The sequence below is a fragment of the Phacochoerus africanus genome, chromosome 4, assembly GCF_016906955.1.
Source record: "Phacochoerus africanus isolate WHEZ1 chromosome 4, ROS_Pafr_v1, whole genome shotgun sequence".
Taxonomy (NCBI): domain Eukaryota; kingdom Metazoa; phylum Chordata; class Mammalia; order Artiodactyla; family Suidae; genus Phacochoerus; species Phacochoerus africanus.
In genome coordinates this window covers 1474961-1492720 of record NC_062547.1, presented here as the reverse complement: position 1 = coordinate 1492720, position 17760 = coordinate 1474961, and the positions used below count along the sequence as shown (strand labels likewise).

Sequence of the window (17760 nt, the reverse complement as noted above, 5' to 3'; positions counted from 1 at the left end):
TCCTCCCTGCCCTGGGCTGCTGGCTGTGGGGCCTCACGCCAGTGCTGTGGCCTCTCTGCGTCCTTATCTGTCACAGCGGCCGGGGTCACAAGCCTGGCTGCTGATCCCCGCCCGCGAGCAGCACGTGACAATGACAAGGCCTGGAGGCTTGGGGGCCTTACGAGTCCCTGTGTCATGATTCCACTGTGTTGAGCCGGCAGGGCCTCCTGTGGGTGAGTGGGGGGCGGGGGGGGGGCGACTAGAGAGGTTCAGGGGCCAGATCCTCCTCGGACACCTGGTGGAGCAAGCTCTGTGGTGGTGGCCGCCCCGTCCCCTGATAAGGTACTGGGCTGGGAGCGCAGGCTGAGCTGCCCCAGAGGGTCCCAGAGCGCTCTGGAGGCGGAGGCGTGGGCTGTGTCCGTGCACCTGCCCCGCAGCGACAGAGTCCGCTCTTCAGGGCCTGCAGTGAGGGGCCCAGCAGGTGCCCCCTCGCAGGCCGGTGTCGCCTCCGAGAGAGATGCCAAGAACGTTGCTTAAAGGTGTCTTAGTCCAGACTCTACATTAGATGGTGCAATGGCGACGCCTGTGTCCTTCAGGAGAGCAGGGCTCAGCCCCTCTTCTGGGGCCCCCACCCCGCCCATACATACTTCCGACTGACTTCTGGTTTATCGATCACATGTCGTGGGTGTCTTGTGCCGTCCGGGTCCCAGCGTCCGGCGGGGGGCCGGGGTCCCTCGTTTCCAGCCAGGATGGGAGCAGGGTCCTCACCCAGGCAGCAGGGCCCTGCAGGGGTGAGGGAGGGACGATCAGGGGACTCTGAGAACGGAGCCGGGTTTGTCAAATGCTGGGCTTGGTCCCAGGGAAGGGGGGAGCAGCAGCTCGGAGCCAGAGCCGGGGGAGGAAACCGGGGAGGGGAGAGGCAGGACGAGCAGAGAGGGAACTGGTGGAGCAGGCGCGAGGCGGCCGCAGGCCTGGTGCAGGGGCCAGGCTCGCGGGGTGAGTCCGAATCTGGGGGGACGCTTGTGTTGTTGGAATAGGGTTTGTGGATGGGGGGGCAGTGCTGGAGCAGGGCCGGGGTCGGGGGGTGGGCCAGGGGATGGTGCTTGGGGCTGAGGTTCCTGCCAGCCAGGCCGCAGCGGAGACCCCCAACCCCATAACATGCTTGGGTTGCTGGCAGGTCCCTTCCTACTGAGGGGGCCGGAAGCTGGGGAGGCCCAGGCCACTGGTCCTGGCTAGGGGTGGCCAGGGCCCTTTCTGAGCCCCACAGTGACCCGGATCTGCCCCTGACAACCCTGCCCTGTTAGCCACACTCGTGACTAATAAGGCGAGAGGTCAGCGGGCAGCCCCACGGGGAGAAAGTGCCTCCATGCCCCCCACCCCTGGCTCTGATGGCCCAGCCTGGCACCCCAAGGTGGCCTCGGCCTTCCTACCTCCAAGGTCCAGGCGCATGTCCAAGCACCAGCAGAAGCTTCTCCAGGGTTGGTGCCTGCTCAGGGCAGAAAGCAGGGGTGAGGCTCCCCAAAGGGCCACTGGCACCAATGCCCCCAGGCAGCCCCAGTGAAGGGGACAGCCCACACCCAGCCGGGGGACGCAGGCCTGAGGGGACGTGGGGAACCCAGAGCAGGGCCAAGGGGAGCAGAGCCCCTCCTCCAGGACTTGAAATCTTTCCCGGGGGGGCCCAGGGAGCTGGGGTCTGCAGAGGGCACTTTCAAAATACGGCCCACCCCCAAATTGCCACGTGGCCACAGAGCGGGGAGTCGCTGCAAAGTGGCCTGGCTTCAGCGCAGGAGGTCCCCTCCTGGGCCTCCCTCCTATAGGCACAGGCCTGAGTGCAAGGACGGGGACTGTGGAAGGCTGTTGGGGAGGGAGGGGGGCGGCGATGGGTGGGGGGAGACAGGCCAGATGTTTTTGGAAAGGGACACGGGGGTGACTGATGCCGACTGGAATTTGAAGGGGGAACATTCCCCACGTGCCTGGGGCTCTGGGTGGAAAATGGATGGTTTTTCATGGGGGGGGGGGGATCTCCCTGTCCTGCCAAGCGAATGTGAAAGGCCTGCCTCATCCCTGCCGCGTCCCCACACCTGTCCCATGGCATTAACCCCTGCCTTCCCAGAGAGTCAGGCTTTGAGGGGACCCCCTGCCAGCAGGGTCCCTCTGTGGGGTGACAGTGGGGACAAGCTGTGTCCAGTGTACTGGCCCTAGGGACCTGCCGCTCTGCTCCCCAGCAGTGCCCCCTCCCTGGCAGCCCCTCAACCCACAGCTGCCCCTGGGGCGGCTGGCCCCTGCCCCCAAGGCTGCCCAGTGCCGAGGGGCTGGCCAGTTCCTGGCAGCAGTGCCTTGGGGCTGGGGAGGGTTCAGCAGTTGCCTTTAAGGAACCAGGTTTTCGCAGCCGGGAGAGGGAGGCTTTTCGAGAAAATTCCCTTGGAGAAAACGAAAGGAGTCGCTTGACCCCCGGGCCAAGGGCCGGTCCTGCCCCCATCTCCCCCCCGCCCCACTTTCTCCTCTCCTTTCCCAGTCCTTCCATTCTCTCAATTCCCCAAGCAAAACTGGTTTCGCCCTCCTCCAGGGACTGCTGAAGTCCCCGAGAGCGCCCGCGGAGCGCCGGGGCGAGCGGGGGTGGCCGCCGGGGGTGCTCCCGGGCCCCCGGACGGAGCCAGGGACGAGCCTGCCCGCGGCGGCAGCCGGGCCGCGGCTTCGCCTAGGCTCGCAGCGCGGGAGCGCGTGGGGCGCGGCGGCGGCGGGAAGCCCGCGGGCCTCCTCGGAGGCGGCCGACCGGGGAGCCTGGGGACCCCGGAGCGCCCGGGGAGCAGCGCCCCGACGCGCCCCGGGCCGCTCTCGGCTTCCTCCCTTCCACCCGGCGCCCGCGCGGCCGGGCTTCGGCACCGGGGCGCTCTCAGTGGCAGGAGAAGCGTGCGCCCCGCGGGGTGGGGGACCCGCGGGAGCCCCGCACCTCCCGGAGCCGCCGCCGCGCGGCCGGCGCTCGCGTCCCCCGGGGAGGGCGCCACTGCTCCGCGCGCGCGTCCCCCGACGCCCCGCGCGCTTCCCCGGCCGGTCCGGGATCCTAACCTCTCTCGGTCGCAGCCCCGCATCCCCAGGGCTCCAGGCCCCCGGCGACTTGCCCGCTCCTCCCAGTTGCAGACACGACTTTTTCTGGGACCTCCCAAAGGACAGCCTGGCTCCAGGGTACCCCAGATACATTCACCATTTCTCCAGATCACAAGTGGGTTTTTCGGGCACTAATTTCCAGAGACCTCAAAGCACATGAGCTCCTACTGGCTTTCCCAGGTTTCCACTAGTGGCCTCGGTCCCCACCTCACTGGGGATTGTCTCCCAGGCTCTTCGCGGTGTGATCCCACCCGTTTGCGCCCAAGTCCCGCAGTGCCAATCCCTCCTCTGGAAAACTTAAACACTGACTCCCCGGTCTCGGGGTGAGGCTGCCCAATGTGCCTGACTCCCCAGAAGGTATACCCAGTGTTTTTCTGGCACTTGGGCACCGTTCCCCCAAAACACGTGAAGCTCTTTTCCCGCGTCCCTATAATTTTGGACGCCAGGGGCACCCAAGCTTAGTGCCCCTGTTTGGCTCCCCCACACCGCGAAGCCCTGCTCCCTGGGGTTCACGACAGTTTGGGACTTTATCTGCCAAGTTCCACAAACTGATTGGCCCCAAGCTGGGGTCCCTAAATTGTACACAAAGAACCCCAGCCCCGCCCCCCCCCCTCCAGTACAGGAAGCGATGGCCCCAGGACCCTCGGAGTTGGAACGTGGCTTCCTAAGCCTCCACCAAAATTGAGGCTTTCCACGCAGGGCGCGCTGATGCCCTTGCTGAGTCAGAAACACTCTGCACTCTGATTCCTGCTTTCCACAACCCTGAGAGCATGATTTCTGGTCCCCCAAACTCACTGAGCAAAAATCTTTTTGTGGGGGCTGCAAAGATAGGAGGCATTTCTCTCCGGAGCTCTCCAAACTTCCTTGCCTATAATCAAGTTCCTTAAAATTTAGACAGAGCTTCCCAGGCCCCAGAGGCACACAGAGCCATTATCGGAGCTGCGTTTAATGGTGACAGGGACCATGGGCCATGCAGCTTCCCCCAAGTCACAAATGCCCCAGGTATCCTTGGCTCCAGCCAAGCCCAAAGCAAACTCTTGCACAGATCCTACATCTTGTTATGCCAAGCGCTTTGCGTGTCCCAGTAAACAAATAGTCTGAGTATTTTCTCCACCTCATAACATTCGGAATATTAAAAAATTCCCTGGGCCCCCGGAGCTGACAGACAAGAACCTGGGCTTCCTAAAATTCAGAACTGATTCCCAAATCCCAGGCCAACGCCGGACGCTTTCCCAATCCGGAGCCCCTCGGACCGGACACACTGGAGTCCTGAGTATTACGCACTGTCCTCCGGGCACCCCAAATGCATTCAAAGTGACGCTTTGGTCACAGAAAGGCACTGACTTCTTGGGCTCCAAAGCAGCCCATGCACCCCCGAGTCACCCCAAACTTAATCAGCATTTCCCGGGTCCCCCTCCGCACTGCAAACTCCCAACTGCGGACACCGGTGCTTCAGGACCCACCACGTAGACGGTCTTAATCCCTTTCCCCCCAGACCTAGATTCGGATCCTCAGTTCTCCCGAGGACTCTCAAGAACGTCTTTGGATCCTCAGATTCAAAAACTATTTTTCTGGGGCCTCCCAGAAAATTGAGGTGCTGCCTGCCAGTCCTCCAAAATAAACTGAGGGGTTTTTTTGTTTGTTTGTTTTTTTGTTTGTTTTTACCTTCCACGAAACAATCAGACTTTTTTGGACCATCGATTTATGGGTCCCCTGACTTTATGACCCTTGCCCCAAGTCCCCCTAAATGTAGGCCATTTTCCACGGGCCTCCCAAAATGAAATTGCACAGATCCCGCCGAAAAAAATATCCCCGGGTCCTGGAAATCCCAGGTACTACAGGCCTGCGGCTGACACCCCTCCTCGCTACTAACCAGGTTCCCTGAAATTTAGAGATCACTGCCTAATGAACAAATCCACGGATCCCCAAAACTGGGGCCCTATCTTACTAGGGTTCCCTAAATGCAGACAGCGCCCGGGAAAATAGGGACTTTTTTTCCTGTTCGCCAAAAATAAACTAACTGAAACCAATTTTTAGAATTAAAATCTAAAAGGACCTTGATTTTCTGCATTCTCCAAATGTACTTTTCACAGCCCAGGTTGCCCCCAATTTAGACGGTGTTTCTTGAATCTCTAAAGCACCCTGAGGATTTTTCCCGAGGAAGCCACGACAACTACGGAAGTTACTGTCCTTTGGGGCTACAAGCCTCCGGGCCACCAACTTGGATTTCTAAACCGTGGAAATCAGCCTCCACTTCCCTCCGCCACCCCGAGGGTCTGCTCAGACCCCCCCAAACGTGCCCGCTGTTCTTCTCGCCCCAAATTTTATTTAGAGAATATGCCTCTCTCGGGTTCTGCCAAGTTTCCCGCTGAGACTTCCTCGGTCATCCCCAAATCCTCTTCCCCACAGTTCGGGAGCCCCCACAAGCTTGCCGACCCACATGCTGGGGTCCCCCAACTTAAACGCGGTCCCCTGTCCCCCAGATTCACCCAGCGATTTCCCTGGTCCTCAGACTGGGACTCTTTTACTGGAGTCGCGAATTTAGCCATTAATCACAGTTCACTCCGAAGCAGGCTCCCTTGGGTCCCCACGTCGGGGACATCGGTTCTCTCGCCTGCAAACCAGGCTGCTCTGACTTGCGTTCAGGCCTTTGGGCATTGTTCCCCGCCCGCCGCGGTCTCGGTTCTCCCCCCATCCCGCGCACGACGGGCACTGGGTCTGGGCCTCTTGGTGTCTCCTACAAGTCCCCGGAGCTCCTCGGACTTGGGAACTGTCTCTTGTGTTCCCCAAATACACTCGGCCCGGCAGTGTGTCCGCCAGGACGTAGGCAGAGCTTCTCCCGCGTCCAGGAAAACGACTGGGCATTGCCCCCAGTTTCCCCCAAATTTGGGCATTGTCCCTGGGTCTTCCAACGGACTGGGCGTTGTCCCCGGACACTGCGGACTACCCCCGGGGTCTCGCTCACCTTCAGCGCGTCCACCGCCCGCTGCAGAGCGCTCGCTCTCCGTCTCGGCTCCCAGCGCGCTTGGGGACGCAGCCTCCGGCCTCCAGCCTTGCGGTGAGCTCCCCGTCGCCTCGCGTGTCCCGGCCCGGCTCCCAAACCCACTCGCCGCCGTCCCGCTGGGGTTGGCACTGGCCTCCGGCGACTGCCGGGGACACGGGAGCGGAGCGCGGGAGCCTGCTGCAGGCCAGCCCTTCGGCCGGGCCGCGCGCCCTGAAACGCGCGCGGCTTTCGTTTGCTCTTTGCAAAGGTCACAACCGTGGGGAAAACGCCTCGGCGGCCCCCAAGCGGGGCAGGCAGGGCGTTCGGCAGGAGGGACACGCGGGAGAGGCGCACCCCGCTGGGGCGGCGCAGCGCGGCGCCTCCAGCCGCCGGGCGGAGGATCCCGGGAGGCGCGCGCGGAGCGCGGGCGAAGTGATTGATGGCGGAGCGAGGGGGCCAGCGGATCACCGGCTTCCGCCGGCGGCGGCCCCTTCCCCTCGGAGGGACTCGGGCGGCCGGGGTTTCTGGGGGCGGGCGGGGCGCGGGGGCTTGTGCGTGGTCTCCACTTGGTAAAAATCACAACGACTTTTTACGTCGCCCCAACTCTCCAGGAGATGGTTTCCCCAGACCCCCAAATTATCGTGGTGGCCCCCGGGGCTGAACCCGCGTCTACGCAAGGCCAACGCGCTGAGGACGGGGGAACCATTATCCGGATATTTTGGGTGGGCCCCCAAGGCGAGCTGCTTAGACGCGCCCCGGTGAGCCCGGTCCTGCAGGTAGGCTTGGAGCGAGGTTCCCCGCCCTGCTCCTCTCTCTTCGGGCAGGCGCGGCCCGGCCGGCCGGCCCTCCCCACGTACGGCACCTGGCGGCCGGCCGCCGAGACGACTCCCCGGTTCCCGCGCGGCACCGGGGGGCGCTCGGGCTCTGGCTGCGGCTCGAGGCGCTGCGCCTGCTCGGGCAGGTGGAGGCTTCACGCCGGGCCCGCGCCCAGGGACGACCCCTTACCCCGCAGGTCCCAGCGGGACTCGGGGCCCCCGGATCCAGCGTCTAGCCACCTGTGCCCGCACCGCCGCGAGGGCTTGTGACACCTACCACCCTGGCCGCCCCGCGTCCCCCCCGCGCACGAATGTAGGGATCCTGACACCCCGGAACCTAAGACGGGGCCCCCATACACTTTAGTACAGCGATTCGGGATTTCTCTCGAACTCTGCCGATCCCTGCCCCCAATCCAATCTCGCACCCGCGCACCCCACAGCCCCCCCCCCCCGCCGCCCCCCCGGACCCCAAGCCCACCCCCCCCGTCTCGAGTTGCGGGGGCGGTCCGGGGGCGGGGCGAGGGCCCCGCGGGCGCCCATTGGCGCGGGCGCACGGCCAGCGGGGCCTGAGCGGGCGCCGCACCGCAGGGTGGCGCGGCTATAAGAGCCGGGCGTTGGCGCCCGGAGTTCGCCTGCTCTCCGGCGGAGCTGCGTGAGGCCAGGCAGGCCCCCGGCCCCCCCCTTCCGGCCGCCCCCGCCTCCTGGCCCACGCCCGCCCGCGCTCGGCCCGCCAGCGCCTCCACCCGGCTGGCGGCCCCGCGTCGACGCCGTCCGTCGCTACGCTGCTGACTCCCATCTCGGGCGCCGTCGGCGGGGCCGCGCTCCGCCGGCCTGCGGATCCCCCGCCGCCTCCTCCTCATCTACCTCAACGCCCGTCCCGCTTCGCCCGAGGAGGCGGTCCCCCCCGCAGGCAGTCCGGCTCGCAGGCCGCCGGCGTTGTCATCCCCCGCGCTCCCCCCCAGCCCTCCCCGGCGCGCAGCCTGGCCGCTCCCCCTCCTCGCTGCGTCCCGAGCGGCCCCGGCGCCGCCGCCACCGCCCCCCCACCCCCCGAGGCCCGGGCTCGCGACGGCCGAGGGCTCCGTCGGCCCAAACCGAGCTGGGCGCCCGCGGCCCGGGTGACGCCTCCGCTCCGCCCCCCTCAGCACCTTCCCCGGCCCCCGACGTTGCGCCCTCTCCCTCGCTTCTCTGCGCTCCCCAGCCCCTCTCCGGCCTCTGGTCCCGGCCCTCTCTTCTTCCGCAGCCTTCCCTGTGCTCCCTCCCGCCCCCCCCAGCTCCTTGCCTCCAACTCCCTCCCCTTCCACGCCCGCCCTCTCGCCTTCGCCGTCCCAAAGTGGATTAATTATACGCTTTCTGTTTCTCTCTCCGCTCTCCTCTCCCGCTGTGAGCCTGCCCGCCTCTCGCTGTCCTCTCTCTCTCTCGCCCTCTCTTCGGCCCCCCCCCGTTTCACGTTCACTCTGTGTCTCTCACTATCTCTGCCCCCCTCTATCCTTGATACAACAGCTGACCTCACTTCCCGATCCCCTTCCCCCCCCAAAAGTACAACATCTGGCCCGCCCCAGCCCGCAGACAGCCCGTCCTCCCCAAACAATCAGACGAGTTTCCCACCCCCCCAAAAAAAGCCATCCCCCCGTTCTGCCCCGTCGCACATTCGGCCCCAGCGACTCGGCCAGAGCGGCGCTGGCAGAGGAGTGTCCGGCAGGAGGGCCAACGCCCGCTGTTCGGTTTGCGATACGCAGCAGGGAGGCGGGCGGCCCCTGCGCCGGCTTCCAGGTAAGCGGCGTGCGGGCCGGGCCGGGCCGGGAGGGGCGGCGGCGGGGCCCGGGCAGAGCGGGGTGGGGGGCTCTTGGTCACATTCCCTGTGGCGAACCCTGCGCGCTCCCCAGCGCCGCGGAGGAGGGGGTGGGGGGGGGCCGGGGCAGGGACTTTGGGAAGTGCCAAGGGAGGTGTGAGCTGCAGCGAGGCGACTTCCTGGTCGCTTTGCGGGTGCAGGGGGGTGTTGCTGAAAGTTTGTGATTTGTGCCGTGCGGGGGCGGGGGGCTGTGTAATGAGGAGGGCGCAAAGCTCAGAAACCCACCCTGGTATGTTGACTCGGTGCCAGCAAGACGGAGAGGAAAACTGGGTGGGCGGGGCCAGGATGGAGCGAGGGGGGCTGAGTTGGCAAAAGAGTCCTGCCAGACGCCACATTTGCAGCGCCCCCTCACCCCACGGCCTCCCTTTCCCCGTCCCCAACATTTCCAACCAGGAGTCTGGGGAGAGGGCCTGGTCCAGGGCTGGGAAGGGCAGGACCGTGCAACCCCAGCGAGGGTAACTGCCCCTGCCCCAGTGGGCAGATGGAAGTTTCCATACAAGGAGGTGGAAAGCAGCCCCCTCCCTGCCCCCCCCCCCCATTGCCCTGTGCTGAGATGGGGGGGGCTGCGTGCAGGACGAGCCCCCCGCCCCCATGGTACTTTGCTAGGAGATGGTGGGGCTAGCGGTTGGGGGTGCAGAAGAGAAGCGAATGGCTGGGAGGAGGGACGGGGCGGGAGCAAAGGGGGCGGGGGGAGTGGTCAGTGCGAGAGGGGTGGGGGTAGGGTGGAGCCGGGGCTGGGAGGAGCCGGCTCAGACATAAAAGCTGAGGCACTGACCAGCCTGCAAACTGGACATTAGCTTCTCCTCTGAGGCAGCCTCCCAGCTTCCTCCTCCTCCTCCTCCTCCTCCTCCTCCTCCTCCTCTTCCTCCTCCTCCAGCCCCAGCGAGCCTCCTGTCCAGCTGCAGCAGGTAACCGAGGCTGTTGAGCACAGACCTGCTGCCCTCCTGCTCCTGCCTGCCTGCTGCTGAGCGCCGGCCTCGGGCCTCAGCCCCCTCACCCCCCCCACCCCCACCCCCCCATCCCACCCCTGCCTCTGCCCCCCCTTGCCCCCCCCCAACCGGTGTGCTCACCTGGCCCGCACCTCTGCATGCTTCCTGTCCAGTCTTCTCTCTGCTGCTGCCCTGGCCTGGACCCCACGCTCCGTGGCTGGGGGACGCGGAAGGATGGAGCTGCTGCTCGGACGGCCCCGAATCACTGGCTGACCACTTTTGTTCTTAGAGTTTGGAGGGGGCAGCAGTGGGGTGGCGGGAGACGGGCTGGGGGGGAGGAGGTGAGGGAGGTGGCCCTCCGAAGGCCTTCGAGGAGCTGGCCCCGCGCGTCAGGGGCTTACGGGAGACTGTGCCTCCTCCAGCCCCCTCCTCTCCCACACGATTTATTGCATCAAAATCCCCCTGGGCCAAGCCCGCAGCAGCCGGGAAGGGTCACACTCTTTGGTGCCCCTGTGCTCACTGGGTGCGCAGCCTCGGAGGGACACACGTGGGCAGGCCCTTCTTCCAGTCGCATCAGGGTGCCCGCAGGCTCAGGGGCCGTGACTGCGTCCCTCGAAGGGGCTCTCACCTGAGTCTTTGCTAGGAGTCTGCAGGCGGGGCCTGCCTGCCCGGGGGGCTTCCGCCTTTGAGCAGCACAGGGGTGGCTTGCTTTGTCTAAAGAGAAGCCCAAGTGCCTTCCCAGGCCCTCAACCTCTTAAGGGACCTGGTTCGCTCTATAGCTCCAGGCCTGCAGCCACACAGCCTTGCGAGGGGGTGTGTCCCAGACGGGGCCCTGAGGGACCTGGGGCCTGGCCTCCAGGTAGCCTGACCTGTTCTCTCCAGCTCCTGGGGTGCTATTTGGCACCCCAAGTGGAGAGGGGGGGATGGTGGTCCTGGAGGGACCTGACTCTGGGTGTGGTTTGAGGCCGGGAAAGGAGGCTTTTGGTTTTGGTGTGTTTGGGATGCCCAGCGCAGACTGGAATCGAGAGAGGGGGCAATTCGGACCCCCTGGGAGTGTGGCTGGGACCCATGGGCTCTCTGCCGGGGCCTCGACCCAAGCTTCGCTCAGCCATAAACTCGGGGGATAGGCAGTGGGGGAGGCGGGGAGGAGAGACTAGTCCAGCAGGACCCCCCCCCTGTTGCTTTGCGGGGTGGGGGTGGGGGTGGGGGTGGGGGGCTGGTCCTTCTGGAAGCCTTGCTCAGCTGGTCCTCTGGGATAAACATGCCCCGTGGTGGGGTGGGGCCCTCTGCCATCCTGGCTGGTGCTGGGAGGCCCGAGGTGTGGCCACTGCCCTGTGCTGGCCCCGCCCCCGTGACATCATAGGACCGAGGCCAGGTCCAGTGTCCAGCCCTGGCCCCCGCGGCTCCGGGCGTGGCCGAGCCCCTGCAGTGGTGACGATGGGGACAGCGACCCCCATGTGAAGTGCCCGGCCCGGTCCCCATCAGAGATGCGCCTCACCCACGGCGGCTCCTCGCTCTGGGGTGGGACTCCATTCTGGGTCCCGCCTGCCTCGGCCACGAAAGCGCCTTCCATTTCTGTGGCTGAAATGATTGACGAAGGGCGCAGCCGTGCTCGAAAGCCGTAGCTGGACTTTCGGGGAGGAGCCGGCGGGGCTTCGTGTCTCCGACCGGAGCAGGTCCTCATCCCTTGGACGGAGGCCCCCTCCTCTTGGGAGATGCTGGCTGGGCGGGTGGCGGGAGAGGCCTGGCCCTGGACGTGGCGGGCGGCGGGCTCACGCCTCTTGTCTTTGCCCCCAGATTCCAATGGGGATCCCGATGAGGAAGCCGCTGCTCGTGCTGCTCGTCTTCTTGGCCTTGGCCTCGTGCTGCTATGCTGCTTACCGCCCCAGTGAGACTCTGTGCGGCGGGGAGCTGGTGGACACCCTCCAGTTTGTCTGCGGAGACCGCGGCTTCTACTTCAGTAAGTAGCTCAGCAGGGCACGGGGGAGGGGCGGACACAGCAGGTGCTCCACAGGTGCTGCCCCGGTACCTGTGCGGGTCCTTTGGGATGGATGGTGTGGGGGACGGGGGACGGGGGGCGGGGGGCGGCCAAGGGAGGACCTCTCCTCCGAGGGTCTGAGACTTCAGAGCGGGGGCGCCCTGGCCGTGCGCATTGATTGGCACTTGCCATGTGCCTGGCTGGGGCTCACACCCCCCGATGTTCCTGCAGCGTGACTCGAAACGGGAAACGGAAGGGACGGGTGGCACGGGGTGGGGAGGCAGACCGTGAGTGGCAGGCATGCGAGGGGTTCTTTCGGGCGGGGTGGCCCAGGCAGGCCCCACAGGATGACAGCCTGTCCCCTCCTGCTCTTCCTTGACCTGCCCACAGCCAGGGCTGCAGGCACTGACATTCACCCATGGTATTGTGGTGCCTGACGTCTTGGCAGTGGGCATGGGTTCATGGACTGTTGGATTGAAAGTGGAATAAGATGGGTTGAAAACCAATGAGGATAAAGGCGCGTGTGGGGGGCGGCATCCACGAGAGGTGACCGCTGCCCTCCCTGGGGTTGGGCTTCGGGTGGGTTCCCATGGGTGGGGTGGGCTGCCATGCAGGGTGCCCGCCTGCTGGCCTCAGAGTGCTTTGCCGTCCTCGTCTTTCTCTCTGGCCCCCGTCCTGCTCCTGAGGCTGGCTGGCTGGGCCCGCGGAGACCTCCGCTCCCACCTCGTCCGTGCCCAGGGAGCGGGGTGGACCCTCCCTTGGGCTCTTGCCTGCACCTCCCAGCAGGCTGGGCCTCAGTTTCCTTACCTGTAGGATGGGTCAGAGGCATCCTGGAGAGAGTCCTCGGGACAATGGGGAGGCGGGGGGCAGGCCCAGTCCGACCCTGAAGGTGGGAGTGTGTGCTCCCCCTGGGCCCAGCCAGCCGCGCTTGGGGCGGGGAGGGGGTGGGGGATGTGGCTGGGGCAAGTTGTCAAGGGCCGCGAGGCTCACCCCCGCCCATTGCTCCCCATGTGGCAGCCTCTTCTGCAGCCTCTACTTACCCACCCTCTGAAATGGGCTGAAAACACCCATCTTGGCATGCCAAAGCTTCTCTGTAAAAAGCGTTCCTGCTTCTTGATGCTTCCGAGGCCCCTGCCTGCCCTGGCCTCTGAGCCCTCTCTCTCCTGCCTCATTTGGGGGCAGGGAGCGGCACCGTAGGATCTGGCGCTGGGCCTGGGGAGCGGCCCCCTCGTGCCAGGCTTCCCCGAAAGGAGGGCTGGGCCGAGCTCCCGACCCTCTGGACCCCGCACCAGGACCCCTTACCAGGGGCTCCCCCCCCCCCCGGCGGTGGTGGCGGCGGGCTGGGCTGGGGCCTTTTCCTTGCAGCCGAGTCGGAGCCGTCGGAGAAGAGGGAGAGGACGGGAAGAGAGGAGGGCGTGGTTTCTGCTGATCCTCACTCCTCTCCTCCCGTCTTCCTCCTCCTCCTCCCATTCCCACCTGTGTCTCCGGGTCCGGGCCGCAGGCTGCCCAGGCGCCTGCTGATCGATTGGGGACCGCACTCGGGTCCCCGCTGGCCTTCGGGTCAGGGCCACGGCCCACCTATTTTCCAAACAGCCCTGGGTCGAGGCCCAAGAGGCTGGGCCCGGTTTAAGGACGGGGAGGGAGGCGCCAAGAGGCCAGGGGCTGGTCCTGAGCACGCCCGCACCCGCTCACCCCCGCTGTCCCCTCTCCTTCCCCGGGGGGCCCCTGTGCGCCCCACTCTCGCTTCTTCCGCTCGAGGCCACGAGGCTGGCTGTCCCCGCAAGGTGACCGGGCGTCCTGTCTGGAGGGCGGGGGCCGGGGCGGCTGGGGGCACCATCCGTGCCCGGGGCCCCTGTGCTGACGTGCCCTCCCCTTGGTCCTGTGGGACTTCCAGGCAGGCCGGCGAGCCGCGTGAACCGCCGCAGCCGTGGCATCGTGGAAGAGTGCTGCTTCCGTAGCTGCGACCTGGCCCTGCTGGAGACCTACTGCGCCACCCCCGCCAAGTCCGAGAGGGACGTGTCGACCCCTCCGACCGTGCTTCCGGTAAGGCAGCCCCTCTCTTGGCAGGGCCCCCCCCCCGGGGGCTGTCTCCTCTGAGCCGGGGGACCGGGGCGCAGCCGGCTCCTCGGCTTCAAGTGCTGCCAGAGGGGCCTTCCCCGCTGGGGACCCTGGCCAGAAGCCAGGGCAGTCATTGCTCTGTCGCAGGGCAGGCAGGCAGGAGGACCCCGCAGAGGTTGCTCTGGGACAGGGGCTGGGGGGCCAGGCGCCCCCCCCCACCCCCTGACGGGCCCTTCCCCTCTCAGGACAACTTCCCCAGATACCCCGTGGGCAAGTTCTTCCGCTATGACACCTGGAAGCAGTCCGCCCAACGCCTGCGCAGGGGCCTGCCGGCCCTCCTGCGCGCCCGCCGGGGTCGCGTGCTCGCCAAGGAGCTGGAGGCGGTCAGAGAGGCCAAGCGTCACCGACCCCTGATCGCCCGTCCCACCCGAGACCCCGCCGCCCACGGGGGCGCCTCTCCCGAGGCGTCCGGCCATCGGAAGTGAGCCAAATTGTTGTAATTCTGCGGTGCCACCATCCACCTCGTGACCTCCTCTCGACCGGGACCTTGTCCATCAGGTCCCCCTTCTGAAATCTCTGTACCCTTCTGTCTGCGGGCATCTCCGCCCCGGGCCCCGTGCCCCAACCTCCCCATGTCAGGCTAGTCTCTCCTCGGCCCCTTCCATCGGGCCGAGGGCATCCAAACCACAAACCCAATTGGCTTGGTCTGTATCTCCCCCCAAATTATGCCCCCAATTATCCCCAAGTTACATACCAAAAATTGAACCCCTCAACCACACCCACATACAATCAGCCCCCTTAAAACGAATTGGCATCTTTAAAACACCAGAAAAGCAAATTAGCTTTAAAAAAAAAAAACACCCAAAATATCAATTAGCTGAAAAAAAAAATACTAAAAATAAATTGGCTTAAAAACAATTGGCAAAATAAAAGAATTTGGCCCCCCCCTTCCTTCTCTTTCTTTTCGGACCTTGAGTTAAATTGGCTGTGACCCATCATCCAAGAGAAAGGAAGGGACCAAAATTTGCAGGTAGGCTTGTCGCCGCTCACAGCCATCTCCCTCCTCCTGCCACACCCTCGCCGGCCACTGGCGGTGTGGCACCAGGGACCCAGTCCCGTCCTCTCTCTAGTCCCATGACCGAGACCGCGGTGGAGTTGGCTGGGAGACCCCGTGAGATCAGAGGAGGGGAGCACGGAACCAGAAACCCAAACCTGCGCAGGTACAACATGACTGGCCCCCCGCACGGCCCAAGACCGCTCATCTCAGTCTCCACTTTAAAAAGTACACGTACCCACACGCATCCCTGCAGAAACACACACACGCACGCATGCGCGCACACGTGCGCGCGCACACCCACCCGCACATGCATCCACACACACTCGTGCGTACACACACACACACACACGCACACACACACACTCTCTCTGTGGGATCCCTGAGCCCAGCTGTTTAGATTAGACCCCGGTCCGTCCCAAATTCTTCTCGAAGCTGTCCCGAGATGAGGTTTTCGTGTCCTGTGCTCTCCTCCCTTCCCCTGGGATGCGCCCGAGGGTGGGAGAGGGTGTGTCCCAGGGCTCAGCAGGCGGTCCCATCTTCCCGAGACGGGAGAGATCCCCTCCTTCTCGGCGCCTGTCCCCACAGCCCCCACAGACCCCCCCCCCCCGGCATGGCACCCATGCACCTGCCATCGTGCCCAGTAGGGGATGGGTTTGGCGAGACTGGAGATGGCTGTAGCCAGTGAGACATGCCCTGCCACGTAGCCTGACCCCCTGGGTGTGCTCTGTGAGATCTGGGGACCCCAGCACACCTAGGGATCATCTTTGCCAGCCTCCTGGGGAGCCTCTCAGAAATGGGGGCCCCCAGAAGGCTGGCAAAGGTGATGGGGAGCGTGGGAAGTCTGGCGGTTGGCGGGGTGGGTGGGGGGCAGTGCGGGCTGGGTGGGGGGTGCTCCGGGGTCAGAAGTGGTCCAGCAAGGTTTTGGACAAAAAGTCAGGAGGAAGGAGTGACGAGGAGACTTGCAGAATTACAGGTAGAATCAGGAACCCACATCGACGCCAATTGATCTATTCCCCCCTTTGATTGTTTTCTCCTGGGGCTTTTTTCCTTTTTTTTTTTTTTTTTTTTTAAATCCCTCCTTAGCTTTTTACGCGCTCAATACCAAATTAAACTTACTCCCCACCCCACGTAACAGGGGGGCGGTGACCGAAGGACGAGGAGCACACGAAGCCACCATCCGTCACCTTGGCGGCACCAGCCGCTGTCCTGCCCTCCGCCATTTATCGCCCTTGATTTGATTTTTGTTTTGCTCTGTCCCTGTCGCTTGGGTGGAGTGGAGAGGGGAGCCTCTGTGGGGGTGCCAGCCACTGCGCCCCCCAGAGACGTCAGGGGAATGGAGACGGCTGCTGCCCAGCCTGGCTCCCGGGGATGGTGGCTGGTCCTCGGGGGTCCTGAGGGGCGGAGGAGGGGGCCTGGAGGTGTCTCCCCAGGTGTCAGGAAGGTGCTCGGTGGCCACCAGGGTGGGGCCCCCGGCTGGCCCACCGGCCGGGGGGGAAGGGGCTGCAGAGGCTTGAGTGAGGGGCTCCATCGGGCGGGAGCAGGTGGCCGCCTTCCGTGCACTTGGGAGTCCTCTCCGCACCCCTCGCTGACACCGCGCCCGCCTCTCAGCGCCCCGTCTGGCCCCCAGAAAGCTCAGAGCTCCGCGGGGCTTCCTGGGGTCCAGGCGGGGTGAGGTGGGGCAGTAGGAGAGGTCCAGAGGGATGAGCCCTGCTGAGCAAGAGAGCTGCGAGTGTGTGCGACAGCTGGGGTCACCCGGGCCCCGAGGCCCTCGGGTCTGGCGGTACCGACCCAGCCACCGTCTCGGCGCCTAGGGCTGCGGCAGGGACCCCGGGCGGCTGGGAGGTTTACCTCACCCCCGCCTCTGCCCCCAGCGCAGCCCCCCTGCACGGCAGCCCGACTAGCCAGCTAGAGGCCCAAAGCTTCTGGGCCCCGGTGACGGGGCTGGCACGACCCTGGGGGCGGTCCGTGCCAGCCCACCCGAGGCACAGAGGACCCTCGGCCGGCGCCCGGGGAGTGGGCCATTCGGACCATTGGACAGAAGCCCAAAGAACCAAATTGTCCCCATTGGAGACTGGACAGATTGGCCTGAGATCCAAAGCGCAAGGTACCCCAAATTTCTGCCCACTCAGCCGGACGCCCGTGCACCCCAGGCTACCTTTGCCTCGCTCTGGGTGCGGGCTCCGGGGGCGTCGGCCGAGCCTCCTCTGTGCCCCCAGCGAGCAGCTCTCCAAGGGTCGTGACCATCAGACCCCGGGCCCCCTCTGACCTCCGTGCCCTGCTGGTGGCCCTCCAACTGTCTCCTCCTGAGGCTCCCTGGCCGTCTTCAGCGGGACCCCCTCTCGGGTCCCCGCAGCATCGCCGAGGACCCCCACGTGCGGACCACCGAGTGTCACCTTGCCGGCCGCCCAGCCCACCTCGCGGCCGTGTTCGCCTCCACTCGCCCCTAACATGCTGGTACTTCTGGCAGAATCCACCGCTTGGGTCCTGTCTTTAACCTTTAATGCTCGCAGTCCCAATAAAGCATTTAAATTTATTTTGTCCCGAGTCCTCTGCTCTTTTCTCTGCGTTCCTGGTCGTAGCTGGTCAAGGGAGGCGGGCGGGGAGGGTCTGAGCCCTGGGGAGGGGGCAGGGCAGGCGGGAGGGTTGGCAGGAAGACTGAGGGGTGGGGACACCTCCTCTGGGCCCCTTACGGTGACAGGATGCAGGGGGAGCAGCCTGAGACCTGCAGGCCTCAGCAGGGGTGTTGGCCACTCTGGCGGAGTGGGGGGCTATGGGACCATTTCAGGGGACAAATCTTCAAAGACTGGGGACAGGAGGGGTCCCAGGGGACTTCTCCAGGAGCCCATGGGTGAGGGATGAAGTGTCTCTGCTGCCAGCACCAGGGACTCGCCCAGCCTTGGGGATGGGATGCGGCCCCGTTCAGAGATTCTGGAAATCGTAGCTGTTGCTGGAGAAGGGAACTCGGGGCTCCTCGCACATGGGGACCGAGTCCCCTGCGGGCCCACCT

The 17760-nt window shown here is 65.3% G+C and overlaps 2 protein-coding genes across 6 annotated transcripts; one reads left to right on the top strand and one right to left on the bottom strand.

The window, feature by feature from the left end:
* On the bottom strand, positions 1–6640 carry LOC125123897 (translation initiation factor IF-2-like; the record flags this gene model as incomplete). Its single annotated transcript, XM_047774065.1, has 3 exons — positions 1–762; positions 1410–1465; positions 6050–6640. Coding segments are annotated over 3 exons (666 nt in total), but the record flags the coding sequence as incomplete, so codon positions are not given.
* Positions 6641–6681: 41 nt separating this feature from the next.
* On the top strand, positions 6682–17286 carry IGF2 (insulin like growth factor 2). 5 transcript variants are annotated; one of them, XM_047774961.1, is made up of 4 exons: positions 6682–6843; positions 11458–11620; positions 13533–13681; positions 13942–17286. In XM_047774961.1, the coding sequence occupies exons 1-4, from the start codon at positions 6682–6684 to the stop codon at positions 14179–14181; spliced, it is 714 nt and encodes a 237-aa protein (XP_047630917.1). In that variant the 3' UTR covers positions 14182–17286. The 5 variants fall into 5 exon arrangements, with proteins under 5 accessions (XP_047630917.1, XP_047630913.1, XP_047630912.1 ...); XM_047774957.1 differs by lacking the exon at positions 6682–6843 and adding an exon at positions 7936–8652 and having other exon boundaries at positions 13524–13681; XM_047774956.1 differs by lacking the exon at positions 6682–6843 and adding an exon at positions 8039–8652.
* Positions 17287–17760: the final 474 nt, after the last annotated feature.

Excerpts from the sequence above, each read along its gene's own strand:
- IGF2 (XM_047774961.1), top strand. The coding sequence starts at position 6,682 with ATGGTTTCCCCAGACCCCCAAATTATCGTGGTGGCCCCCGGGGCTGAA. Across the intron at positions 11,621-13,532 it reads AGACCGCGGCTTCTACTTCA|GCAGGCCGGCGAGCCGCGTG; the intron begins GTAAGTAGCTCA and ends TGGGACTTCCAG. Across the intron at positions 13,682-13,941 it reads CCCCTCCGACCGTGCTTCCG|GACAACTTCCCCAGATACCC; the intron begins GTAAGGCAGCCC and ends TTCCCCTCTCAG.